At 47.0% G+C, this 13,889-nt stretch overlaps 1 protein-coding gene across 1 annotated transcript in view; it reads left to right on the top strand.

The window, feature by feature from the left end:
• The first annotated feature begins 205 nt into the window (after positions 1–205).
• Positions 206–13,889, top strand: part of SH3BP5 (SH3 domain binding protein 5) — an 80,308-nt gene continuing 66,624 nt past the window's right edge. The window contains exons 1-2 of the mRNA XM_003132063.6: positions 206–490; positions 2,148–2,210. Of these exons, the coding sequence (XP_003132111.4) occupies positions 344–490; positions 2,148–2,210 (210 nt within the window). The 5' untranslated portion in view covers positions 206–343. The remainder of the gene's footprint in view (positions 491–2,147; positions 2,211–13,889) is intronic.

Genomic DNA, 13,889 nt, shown 5'->3' with positions numbered 1-13,889 from the left:
CTCTCCGGGCTGCTAAGTTAAAAGGGGTGAGGGCTCCTCCATTTCACGACCCTAAGGTTTTCCGGGAGTGAGGTTTTGTGACGGAGCCCGGGTGCCGGGGCCATAGCTGGGGCCGCGCAGGGCGGGCGGGCCGGCCTGGGGCGGAGCGGGCGGCGCTGCGCTTACTGCCGCGGCGGACAGGGGGCGGCCGCGCCCACTTCCTCCTGCTCGGGGCCGGGGACCCGCGGCAGCAAGCGGCGCTTCCAGAGCGCACCGGGCGGTGGCCAGACGGCCCCGGCCCAGCCTGCGAACGCCACTCCTGCGCTCCGAAGTCCGCCGTTCGCTTCGCTCTCCGGCCACCCGCATGGACGCGGCGCCGAAGCGGAGCCGGCCGGAGGAGGCGGCCGAGCTCCCGCCGCCAGCCCGGGACTCGGAGGAGGAGGAGGAGGAGGAGGAGGAGGGGATGGAGCCAGGGCTGGAGGAGGAGGAAGAAGTGGACCCCCGGATACAGGTAGGGCGCGTGGATCCCGGCACTGGCACTGAGCCCGCCTCGCGGTCCCCGGTGCTTGCACCCGGGAGAGGTGGCCGCGTAGGTCCGGGGCTGGAGGAGACAGTCAGAGTACCCGGCTTCACCCGGTTCATGGGAGGCTGCGGTGCCCGCGTGGACGCGGCCTGACTCTATCGCGGGGATTACCCCGCAGGATCCGTGGGGTCGCCGCAGCGTGTCCGGCGGCTCGGGAGGGTGTGCAACAAAGAGAAAAGGGGGCGGGGGCGCCACGCCGGGCTCCCGGAGCCCGAGGGCCGCGTGGGCGCGGGCCAGGGGGCGGTGGGCGTCGCCGCCCCTGCAGCAGGGTGGCCTCTCATGCTTGGGGTTCGGAGCACTCACCTGGCGGAGGTGCCCGGCCTGAGCCTGCCTGAGCCTTCTCCCTCTTGCTTTGATTCGTTGTTAGCAGGACGAAGGGTTTATTGTCACCACTGGCTCAGCCCTCCGCTTGGCCTCAAATGGTTTAAAACCCAGCGTTTCCTCCTTTTGAGGTCGGCAGTGAACAGAAATTGGGGGCTAACAGCGCAAAGCTAACGTGGCGAGAAGGCGAGGGGATTGGCCTGGCTTCCTTGCCTCCATTTCTCTGGGAGATGATTAAAAGACAGTTTCCAAGCCGAGATCTAGCAGCGACAGCTTAACCTCTTCACCCTCTGGGGAAAAAGCACAGCATATTCCGTTCCAAGACTCTTTCCATAAATCATTTTTTAAAATAAATATTGTTTTGCAGCACGCGATGCGATTTCTGAAGACCTAATTGGTTTTTCAGTGCGCAGATCAATTAAAAGCTCATTTAACTCAGCTGTTAGCGTTTAAATGAATTGTTACGGCAGGTTAGCAAGACAAAGATCAGGTGGAAAAATCTTTACATTAGTAATTCTACATAAAATCAGTTTGAACTACTAAATTTTGTTTTCTGGGTAGGGGAATTCTGTTGACAAGATCCTTTGTTTGCAGAGTAAAATGAGTTAACTTCATACTGGGCACTTTTTTTTTTTAAACAAAATGTCAGTTTGTAAATGTTATTTAAAGGATCAATGTTTATGTTAGTTTTAGTTTGTTTTGTAAACAGCTAGGAAGGTTGAATAATTGGCAGTTTGAAAAGATTTTCGTCTCTAAAGAAAAATACTCAACCATGGATGAGTAAGTGCCAGAATTCTGCCTTGATATAAATCATTTCACTGGGTTTTTACTTTTGGCTTGGTTTTGTTTGCTTGCTCTTGCTGGTTTTGTGTTTTTTTTTTTTTTTTTTTTTTTCTTTTTCCTGCAAGTTTTTGCTCTAAAGCAGAGGGTTATTGTTTGGATTCAGCCCTTAAATCATTGTAACAGGTGAGTTTACCTGAAGGCACATACCTGGAATAAAATATTTGACCTTCTAAGAAAAGAAAATTCCTCGGACCTTAGTCATTTTCAGAAGGGCTACCACCCAGATAAAGGTTTCAGAAATGCTGACATTTCATTTGTTCTTTAGCCAAGGCTCAACTGTTTTCCTTGAAAATTAATACTGACTGGTTCCTCTTCCTGCAAATGATGCTGGAGTAATTTTGCAGGTTGGGAGGGGGGCAGAGTCATACCAGAGACAAAAGACAATCCCTGAAAGCTTTTTTCTCTCCCTTTTCTTCATCAGGGAGAACTGGAGAAGTTAAATCAATCCACGGATGATATCAACAGACGGGAGACTGAACTTGAGGTACAGAAAGCTGGGTGCTTGTTTTTGGGGAAGTGGCGTTGTCTCTCTGACACCAGGCTGGTTCATTTTGTTTTAAGAGGTGGTTGCTGGCATTCACTCTCGCAGTTGAGCAACAGCCTGCGTCTGACAGAATAAAATACACCACTGAGTCCAGCTTGTGGGTGGAACACATGTGGATCCAATTTCATATATATTTTTTTAATCATGGAACCTCCATGGGGCCAAAAGCAAGGGCTTTACACAGACTTAAGCCCTGAAGTTAATGTGTCTGTGGAAAAGTTAAAAGGACTGAAGGGGAAATTGGCTGTGTACTTCAATGGACAGGAGTGAATGAGGTCACACAAATCTCTTAAGCATTTTAAGGGAGCTCCTTACATTGGTGCTTGGAAATAGTGTGTGTTTCCTTAGGAAGATTTAGATCTTTATTGACTTTCTGGGCTGAGAACCCTTCCCTCCCCCCACACCCCTACCCCGCTTCTACCCCTTTATTTATTGACTGCTTGTGCGTGGAATATAATCATCTCAATGGTAATGAAAGGCTGTTTTTATTTATTTATTGTCTTTTTGCCATTTCTTGGGCCGCTCCCGCGGCATATGGAGGTTCCCAGGCTAGGGGTCGAATTGGAGCTGTAGCTGCCAGCCCACGCCAGAGCCACAGCAACGCAGGATCCGAGCCGTGTCTGCAACCTACACCACAGCTCACGGCCACGCCAGACCCTTAACCCACTGAGCAAGGCCAGGGATCAAACCCACAACCTCATGGTTCCTAGTTCGATTCGTTAACCTCTGAGCCACGATGGGAACTCCATGAAAAGCTGTTCAGACTGGGAAGGGCTTTCCTGCTCAGAAAAATCTTGGGAGACAGGACCTCAATTTGAATTTCATGAGTATCTTCCAACCTGAGTGTAAAGAGATGAGCATTCTTCACAGGTCCTAGTTTGTCCCCATCGTTTTCAGCAGCAGTTGGTTTTACCAACCATCAGCCAACTTGAACAACCCCCACTTCTGTCTGAGAACTGCTGTGGGAGGACCTGTTTTTGTAGCAGGGAGAATGCAGGGAAGGTCAGTGGAAAAGGCAGGACACCGCTGGTCCCTGTGAGTCAGGAGTGGGAGATAGGAATGCCATCTCCTCCGCAACACAGGAGCAACCTTGATTTCTGCCTGCATGTCCAGGCTCTGGAGATACAGAACCTAGAGTGGCCCTGGAGGGTTGAAGTGGGTTTTCTGAGCTGTGCGTGAAGGGGTCTTGCCAGCCGCTCTGTTCTGACGAGAGGTATCTGTGAACACTGGCTGCGCTTCTTCCCCAAGTGAAGTCAAATCTGCAGGTTTCAATTTTTTTCATGTGTGGTGAATGAAGTCTCTTGGGAAATTGAAATCTCTCAGAATCACAGTTTTTTTTTAAAGAAAATTTGTAATTATATTTACTTCATTTTTTATTTTTTAACTAAAAATTTTAAAAATTTGTTGAAGTATAGTTGATATATAGTGTTGTTAATTTCTGCTCTACAGCAAAGTGATTCGGTTGTACCTATATAAAAAATTAGTTTTCATATTCTTTTTCACTTTGGTTTACTACAGGATACTGATTTTTAGTTCCCTGTACTATACAGTAGGACCTTGTTGTCTATCCATTCTATACATAATAGTTTGCATCTGCTAATCCCAAACTCCCTATCCATCCCTTCCCCTTCCACTTTGGCGACCACAGGTGTGTTCTTTATGTCTGTGGGTCTATTTCTGGGTTTTTTTTGCCATTTTGGTTTTGTATATAAATTCACTTGTATCATTTTTTTATAGATTCCACATATAAGTGATAGCATATGGCATTTGTTTTGTCTGGCTTACTTCACTTAGTATGGTAATCTCTAGGTCCAACCGTGTTGCTGCACATGGCGCTATTTCATTCTTTTCATGGCTGAGTAGTATTCCATTCCATAATGTACCACATCTTTATCTGTTCTTCTGCTGATAGTTAGGTTGCTACCATGTCTTGGCTGTTGTGAATAGTGCTGGTATAAACATTGGTGGTGCATGTATCTTTTCAGATTATGGTTTTCTCTGGATACATGCCCAGGACTGGGATTGCTGGATCACAGCAGCTCTGTTTTTAGTTTTTTTAGGGATGTCCATACTGAGAATATCAGGTTCATAATACATTCAGCCCGTACCTTTTCTATCAAGATTTGGTGTTTCCAAAGTGTTTTCACCAGCTTCATCTCTTTCTAGCCTGTCACAGCAGCCTAGACCTGTGCTGCCCAGGATGGCGGCCAGTTGCCACACATGACTTTTGAATTTGCGTTAATTACAATTAAATCAGACTTCAAAAAAATTCAGTTCTTCAGTCACAGTAGCCACATTTCAAGGGCTCTCTAGGCACTGTGTTGGACAGATCAGAGAGGACTTCCATCATTGTAGAAAGTTTTGCTGGATGTCAGAGGCCTGGCAGGCAGGGAGGCAGGGCCCACCTCTTCTCACAGAGGCTCAGTGTTTTCACAGCTCAGTGCCACAGGAGAGCCCCCTCATTTTCCACATCCCCACCAGCCCTCATATTCTGCCATCTCAAATATGAACAGACAAGTTAGAAATTTTCTTTCTTTCTTTCTTTCTTTCTTTTTTTTTTTTTTGAAAGATACTGCTTTATTCATTCAACCCTTGTTTGTAGGCCTGATTGATGCTGGCCCTGTTCTGGTAGCACTTCTCTCCTGATGGCATGGTTGTTTCATCTCTTAACTCTTTTTTATGTTTGTTTGTTTGTTTTTGTCTTTTTGTCGTCTTTTTAGGGCTGCACCCGCAGCATATGGAGGTTCCCAGGCTAGGGGTCTATCAGAACTGTAGCCACCGGCCTGCACCACAGCTCACGGCAACACCGGATCTATAGCCTACTGATTGAGGCTAGGGATCAAACCTGTGACCTCATGGTTCCTAGTTGGACTCGTTTCCACTGCACCACGACCGGAACTCCTCTGAACTCTTTTTAGCCCTGATTTCCGAATCCCCTTTCTGAACACTCTTAGTTATTTGTGTGTCACGGGAAGCCACTGGACAGGTGTTTCCTGCCTGGCACTGGAAAGCATGTGGCAGGCGCCAGGAGAGGTGGTCAGGGCTGCCCCGTGTTGCTGGCTGCCCTTTCCATGGCATGGTTTGTCACCAAGGTGGATTCAGGAAAATATGGCCACTCTGTGCGTCATTACAACTTCTCTAGGCGCCTCATTAAAAAGTAGCAAGAAACAGCTGAAGTTAATTCTGATTTCCTTCCTTTCACTCAGAATGTCCCAGGTAGAATAATTTCAATATGGAATTGATATTGAAAATCACTAATGAGATGTTTTACATATACTTTGGTACCAAGTCTTTGACATCTTGTGCATCTTTTATTATACCTGGAGCACATCTCACTTGGGACTGGCCAGGCTTCCAGGGCTTAGGAGATGCACAGGGCCCCGGGAAGCCCAGGTCTAATGGGTGGGTTTTCAGCCCCTGCGCAGGCTCTCTGGACACTTGTCACACTCCCAGAACACACAGGGGAGATGGTGGCTGTGTGTCTGGTGGGCTGTGTCCCTTAGGGCAAGCACTGGGCTCCAAGCTTGCCTTGAGCACTGAGGCCCCTGCAGACGTAGGCAGGGGAACAAGACAAGAGGCCTTGCCTTGGGGAGTTGACATTTCAGTTAGGGGTGAGATGTGGAGGTGTGGCTTGTAATATCTAATTGTGATGACTCTAGTAAAGGAGTGATGTGACAGGAGTCTCCAGTAGACACCTGAGCAGGAGCCTGCCAAGCCAGGGAGCCCTGGTGCAGAGGGGCAGATGGAGAGCAGTGGGGATGCTGGGCGGGGGGTGGATGCAGAAGGATGCAGGCAGGAAGCAGCCACTTTATTATATATGATTGGTTCTCATTTGTGGTCATTTTTGCTAAAGTCACCGTGAACCTTGAATTAGTGAATGTGGAACCACAGCTCCTGGGGAGACGCTGTGACCGGAGGCTCAAGGGAGCTTGGACCTCAGTGTATGTTGTTGGTTCATTAATGTTGAACTCACAGGCATCAGCACTATGGCTCAGCCTGAAGGAAGCTCATTGAACGTGTGTTGTTTCTATAATGCTCATCACAGCCTTCCTGGGCTTAAGACCTGAGATAGCACTTTGGCACTAGGCTCGGGGGCCTCTTTAAACAGCAAAGTCACCAATACAAGGCACAAAAGTCTAGAAAGCATGGTACTGAATGGACCGTGTGAAGGATGCCTATTTAAGCTCATACAACCAAACCTGTAATTTAAAAAGATACATGATACATGCAGCCCTATGTTCATTGCAGCACTAGTCACAATAGGCAAGACATGGAAACAACCCAAATGTCCTTTGATAGATGGATAAGGAAGGTGTGTGTGTGTGTGTGTGTGTGTGTGTGTGTGTGTGTGTGTGTACACATACATACATACATACAGTGGAATATTAGCCATAAAAAAGAATGAATTGCCATTTGCAGCAACATGAATGGACTTGGCATTATGCTAAATGAAACAAGTCAGGCATAGAAAGACAAATACTGTGTGTATCACTTATATGTGGAATCTAAAAAATACAAAAAAGTAATGAATATAACAAAAAAGGAGCAGACTCACAGGTATAGAGAACTAACTAGTGGGTACCAGCGGTGGGGGTCGGGGGGGTATAGTGGTAGGGAGTGGGAGGTACAAAGTGTTGGGTGTAAGATAAGCTTAAAGATGTAGTGTACAGTATAGGAAATGCAGCCAGTATTTTTGTGATAACTGTAAATAGGAAGTAGCTTTTCAAAATTGTATGTTAAAAAAAATGAATTAGTGACTAGTTTGTGGGGCAGTTGCCTCTCGGCAGCCAGCAGCTGAGGTGTAGGCTGGGATTCGCCTCTGGATCCCATTCTGTCTCTCGGCAGTTTGAATGGGAGAGTGACGCAAGGTGTCTGATGCTGGCCCCCTGCCATGTTATCGGGCAGACACCTGCCCCTTCCTGCCACCTCGGTTTGCCTCTGACCTTGTCTGGACAGCATGACATCTGTACTCTGATTTGTACAGAGCCAGCCTTTCCAAGCTGTTGAATGGAGTAACCTTTCAACCAGAGGTTCTTGGATATAAGCCTGATGTTTCTAGTTAAGAAAACACATGTTTTCCCACAGGCTCATTGGTTAATCGGCTTTAATTTTTAAGTCATTGAGAATTTTTTACAGTGTTGTGCCAATTTCTGCTGTACAGCAAAGTGACCCAGTCATTCATACATATACATATATATTCTTTTTCTCCTACTGTCTTCCATCATGTTCTATCACAAGGGACTGGGTATAGATCCTGTGCCGTGCAGTAGGACCTCACTGCTTGTCCATTCTATGTGTAATAGTTTGCATCTAGTAACTCCAGACTCCTTGTCCATCACACTCCCTCCCCCTCTGCAACCACAAGTCTGTTCTCCATCTCTTGTGAGTCTGTTTTTGTTCTGTAGATAGGTTCGTCTGTGCCATATTTTAGATTCCACATATAAGTAATATCATGTGGTATTTGTTTTTCTGGCTTAATATGGGAATCTTTAGCTGCATCCATGTTTCTGCAAATGGCATTATTTCATTCTTTTTTATGACTGAGTAGTATTCCATTGTTTATATGTACCGTGTCCGCTTAATCCATTCGCCTGTCAGTGGTTACATTTAGGTTATTTCCATGTCTTGTCTCTTGTGAACAGTGCTGCAATGAACATAGGGGTGCATATATCTTTTTGAACTGTAATTTTGTCCAGATGTATGCCCAGGAGTGGGATTGCTGGATCATATGGTACTTCTACATTCAGTTTCCTGAGGAACCGCCATACCATTTTCCATAGTGGTTGTACTATTGAATATTTCTTAAGCACCTACTCTTTGCTTCCTTGTGAAAGCCCACCTGGAGGGAGGCCGTGTGGGGGAAGGGCATTCCAGCAATGCCAGGAGTAGCCGGTACTACAGTGGGAGCAGGGCCTGGTCCAGCTGAGGTGGGGCTGGTTTTCTGGGGGTGGGGTGTGTGATTGCTGTAGAGAGAGGGAAGCATGGGTCATTCCGTGTCACGGCCCTGCCAGGTAAATGTGCCAATGCACTTTGACAATGAGTGCCCACTGGAGCCATCTTGTTTCAGATTCACAGAGAACTTCTAAATCGTTACAACCAAGATTTCTAATATTCCATGCCAGTTATTTTTTTTTTTATCACCACGTGTAGTGTTTCCTTATGCCCCCTGCTTTCTTTGAAGGCGGGCTCTTTTAGGGCCTGAAATGGTCAAAGAGGAGGAGGAAGGGTGCAGCCAGGCCTAGTTGCCCACATACAGCTTTTCTGACTCAGAGGAATCACAAACTGACTTTTCTAGCCTGCCTTTCCCCGGGGAGGCAAAGGCAATTCATTGTAAACGGCCATGGTCTTTCTCTCACTGCTTGGGTGGGGGCTGTTAGAAAGTCTCTCTGATTCTGGGCATCTGTGTTCCTCAGACTCACATACGGCCTGCCTGCACCCGGAATCTGTCTTTTCCTCTGCCAGAAACCAGCAAACATTTCCTTCTTAAAAAAAAAAAACAAAAAACTGTCTTGAGCTTGGAGACGGGGGTGGTGGGAGAGGGGAGGTGGGGGTGAAGTGAAAGTAGCCTGGACTTTTGTAATGAATTATTAGTATGAGTCAGGAGAAGAGAGAAATTATTTTCGGAGCAAACAGTGCTGTCACATCTTAGCACTTTCTCCTTTAAGGCGTGCGTGCGTGCGTGTGTGTGTGTGTGTGTGTGTGTGTTGTCATGAGTGGGTGCTCTAGGCTGCCAGTCAGGGACCTCTTTGTATCCTGGTGAGATCTGGTTGAAACAAACAGCAGCCTGGAGGCATTCATGTAACAAACGCTGAGGGCCTCCTGCGGGCTGAGTCTTGGGTGGGGCCCTCATCATGCTGGTATCTCCTGGATTCAAGCCTGCAGTCACAGACTCGAGGGCCTGGGCAGGGTCTTGGAGCCAGGAGAGGCTTTGGTGCCATGGGGCGGGGCGGGGGGCATTGGCATCAAGGCCTGGGGACTCCAAGTTATTTGGGAGGGTCAGCGTCCTATACGTGGAGGGTCCAGTGCAGCCTGCATGGCGTGGCGGAGGGAGAGTGGGGCTTTGTTGATAAGACCCTGCAGGCATCTGCTGGTTGTAAAGATTAACACGCTTCAAGTCTCTTCTGGGCCTCTGGGCAACCCAGGCTGGGGCTGTTGCTGTCCACACAGCTCCGACCTGAAGTTTGGCCATCAGAATAGTAAGTCTTAGGGCTTCCTGCCTGGGTGATGGTCCCCCCACACTGCTGTCGGCACGTCAGGGAGGGGCGACTTTTAAAAATTGTTTTCCATTATGGTTTATCACAGGATATTTTTTAAAAGATTTTTTATTTTTTCCACTAGAGTTGATTTACAGTGTTCTGCCAATTTCTACTGTACAGCAAGGTGACCCAGTCACACATTTTATATATATATATATATATTTTCTTTTTCTCACATTATCCTCCATCACATTCCATCACAAGTGACTGGATATAGTTCCCTGTGCTATACAGCAGGATCTCATTGCTTATCCACTCCAGATGTAATAGTTAGCATCTATTAACCCCAAACTCCCAGTCCATCCCATTCCCTCCCTTTCCCCCTTGTCAACCACAAGTCTGTTCTCCAAGTCTGTGAGTTTCTTTTCTGTGGAAAGTTTCGTTTGTGCCGTATATTAGATTCCAGATATAAGTGATATGATATTTGTCTTTCTCTGACTTCCTTCACTTAGTGTGAGAGTCTCTAGTTCCAACCATGTTGCCCCAAATGGCATTTTTTGTTCTTTTTTATGGCTGAGTAGTATTCCATGGTATAGATATACCTTATATTCTTAATCCATTCATCTGTCGATGGACATTTAGGTTGTTTCCGTGTCTTGGCTATGGTGAATATGCTGCAGTAAACATAAGAATGTAGGTTCTCTGTGCTCTGCAGTAGGACCTTGTCTATCCTTTCTACATGTTATAGTTTGCATCTGCTAATCCCAGACTCCCAGTCCTCCCCCTTGGCAACCATAGGTCTGTTCTTCAGATTTGTGAGTCTGTTTCTGTTTTGTAGATAAGTTCATTTCTGTCATATTTTAGATTCCACATATAAGCTATATTATATGGTTTTTGTCTTTGTCTTAACTTCATTTAGTATGATAATCTCTAGGTCCATCCATGATGTTGCAATTGACATTACTTCATTCTTTTCATGGCTAACATTCCATTGTGTGTGTGTGTGTACCATGTCTTCTTTATCCATTCATCCAGGGTACGGTGACTTTTGACCCAGAAATTTATGTTGTAAGAACTTATCCTAAGGGAATAACTGGGCAAGGATGCAGGTCCAGCACTGTTCACTGTGGAATTGTTTTTAAGATGTTGGAAAATTGTGAATGCATATGAGTAGTGATAGGGTGTTGGTGAAATTAATGAATCCTGTGTACTGGCGATGGCTGAGAGAATCCAGGCCTTCAAACGATGACACAGCTTGTTGTTAACCTAGAAAGGCATCTGAATGGAAAAAAGCAGGTTCCAAAAGCATGTAGTCATGATTTAGAATCATGATGCTATTCTGGAAAATATGTTTATATGCATGAAAATATCCGGAAAGGATTACATGCCAGTTATAGTATCTGGTGAGAGATGAGTGAGATTTATTGTCTTGATTGTTTTCTATATATTGTGTGAATTATTTACATTGGATTTTTTACTTAATAGAGGGAGAAAAAAACCAAACTGAAAGCTGTAGGGGGATGGAAGGAGGTCTTGGCATCAGGTGATGAGGATAGAACCTGAGGTCTGCTGACTTTGAGGGGCACTTGGCCCCTTGGAGCCTGAGTCACCTCCTCTGTGGATTGGAGTCGTGATTCTTCCCTGGGTGACAAGAGGAGACGGAGTGTGAGGGAGGGCTTTGCTCCACGCTCAGCCTGGGTGTGGGGCTGACAGGGAACACCAGGACCCGCGGGGCATCAGATGCAGAGAACGTTCTAGTGAGATGTCCATTGGAGCCAGGCTGGCCACAGCTCTGCCCTCCCCAGACCCCACATGACGTCTCTTTGTCAGAGACCAGCTCTGGGCAAGGGGCCAGGGAGAGGGCTTGTAAGGCCAGGACTGCAGCAGGATGGACTCTGCCGTCACTGAGCAATAGGGCTCCACTCTTTGGCCGTCTGCTGGGGTGTGGAAATCAGTTCTTTCCCGGTGTAAGCCCTGCTGTGTTAAAGTGCGTCTTCTCCTGGGATTTGCCTGGCATGTAATAGGTGCTCAGTTGATATCTGAGTGGATGAATGTCAACTAGCCTGCCCCTTCCTGGCTGTGTGACCTCAGGCAAATCACTTAATGTTTCTGGGTCTCAGTTTCCTCCTCCCGTAGATGGTGAATAGTAAGCCATCAATAAATACCATTGCTGGAGTTCCCGTCATGAATCATTGGCAACGAAGCCGACTAGTATCCATGAGGACACAGGTTCAATCCCTGGCCTCGCTCAGTTGATTGAGGATCCAGCATTGCTGTGAGCTGTGGTGTAGGTTGCAGATGCAGCTCATATCCCGTGTTGCTGTGGCTGTGGTGTAGGCCCGCAGACTGCAGCTCTGATTTGACCCCTAGCCTGGGAATTTCATATGCTGTGAGTGTGGCCCTAAAAACACAAAATAAATAAATAAATGGATAGATAGATAATGGAAAAACAACAACAACAACAACAACAACAAAAATAGGGGTTCCCACCATGGCTCAGCAGAAATAAATCTGACTAGGAACCATGAGGATGCAGGTTCGATCCCTGGCTTCGCTCAGTGGGCTAAGGATCTGGCGTTGCCATGAGCTGTGGTGTAGGTTGCGGGTGTGGCTCAGATCTGATGTGGCTGTGGCGCAGGCTGGCAGCTACAGCTCTGACGGGACTCCTAGCCTGGGAACTTCCATATGCCTCGGGTATGGCCCTAAAAAAGGAAAAAAACGTAATAAAATAAAAAATTAAAAATAAACAATAAATACCATTGCTGCTGTTGCTGAACAGGGCAGGTGAGGGCTGCAGTGCGGAGGGACTTGTTTCCCTCTCGGAGTGTCTTTTCCGCTTGTTTTTGTCTCCTGACTGCTCTTGAGCAGTAGTGGTAGTTCGTCACCATCATTTTAGCGTCATTATCAAAATGTCTCCTGTGTACCAGACCCTGTTCTAAGCTCTTTACATAAACTTATGAATCCTTAGTATGATTTTTAAATTTTTTTTATTAAAGCATCGTTGATTGACAGTGTTGTGTCAGTTTCTACTGTATAGCATTGTGACCAGTCATACATATATATATTCTTTTTTTTTTTTTTTTGGTTTGGCTTTTTGCCATTTCTAGGGCCGCTCCTGCGGCATATGGAGGTTCCCAGGCTAGGGGTCTAATCAGAGCTATAGCCGCCAGCCTACGCCACAGCCACAGCAACACAGGATCCTTAACCCACTGAGCAAGGCCAGGGATCGAACCCGTAACCTCATGGTTCCTAGTCAGATTCGCTAACCACTGAGCCACGACGGGAACTCCTTTTTTTTCATTCTTTATCTCCTGTTATTTTATTTTATGGCCTATCCCAAGAGACTGGATGTAGTTCCCTGTGCTGTACAGTAGGGCCTCATTGCTTCTCCATTCTATATGTAATGGTTTCTCAGCACCATTATGTGATAGATGTTATTATCCCCATTCTGCTAACAAAACTGAGGCCGGACTTGAGTGTCTTGCTCTTAAGGAGTTGCCTAACTGCATTGTTGATGTTGTCTTTTGGCGTTCTTTCCTGTGGGGGGCTGTCCTGCCCACCGTAGGAGGCGCCATCCACTCACTAGACACCCGTCACAGCATCTATCCCCACCCCGGACGTGCGACACCCAAGCATGTCTTTAGACTTGAAAGTATCCCCTGGGGTGCAGAATTGCCCCTCGTGGTGAACCACTGCCCTTGAGCAGTGCCACAGCAGCCCCAGCTTGACACAGGACCTTGTTAGCATAAATCAAAAATACCATTAAACCTGAGAATGATGCACCAAATTTAACACGATAGCACACGCAATTGTGGAACTCCCAGACTGACTGACTCTATCTCTGGAGGGGGACCCAGGAGATTGTACTAATAGGCGCTTAGGCTGTGTACATCCTTTAGGCTGCGTTCTGGTCATTTGCATACTTGTCTAGCTCCCACATTGCAATCAGCCCCAGGAGGGAGGGGCTTGGCCTCCCCATCCTGGTGCCTGACTATCTCCTGCTGTGCCTGCATCCGGGAGTACTATGAATGTCAGCGCAAATGGCTAGAGTTTGTGGTTGGAACCAAACCCTCCATGGACTCCTGGCTCTTGGTGTTGTCATATGCAGTGTCCTGCAAAAGCAGTGGCTGCATTTGTCCACAGGCTGTCCTCAGGCAGCGCCAACCCTGGGCACAATTGCAACACTGGTAAAGTGCAACCCGGGACCTCCTTTCTCTCCCCGGAGGTCTTAGCTCCAGGAGGTGTAAGATTCTGCCTGCTTGCAGGTGCTAGGGTTTTAAGAGCGGTCTTTTCCATTAAAATAGGATGGCACGTGTGGGTATGGACACATGACCATGTGGAAAAAATGTAATGGGAATAAATTATATAAAGCTGTGTATAGAGCATATGTAAGCACATATATACATACAGTCAAAGAACACGT

Source organism: Sus scrofa, chromosome 13 (assembly GCF_054392235.1).
Source record: "Sus scrofa isolate SSC_HxYL_T2T_F1_AM1 chromosome 13, Sscrofa_HxYL_maternal_Yorkshire_Landrace_v2.0, whole genome shotgun sequence".
Classification (NCBI taxonomy): Eukaryota; Metazoa; Chordata; class Mammalia; order Artiodactyla; family Suidae; genus Sus; species Sus scrofa.
Note: the sequence above shows the minus strand (reverse complement) of the source record. Positions and strands in the feature narration are given on the sequence as shown.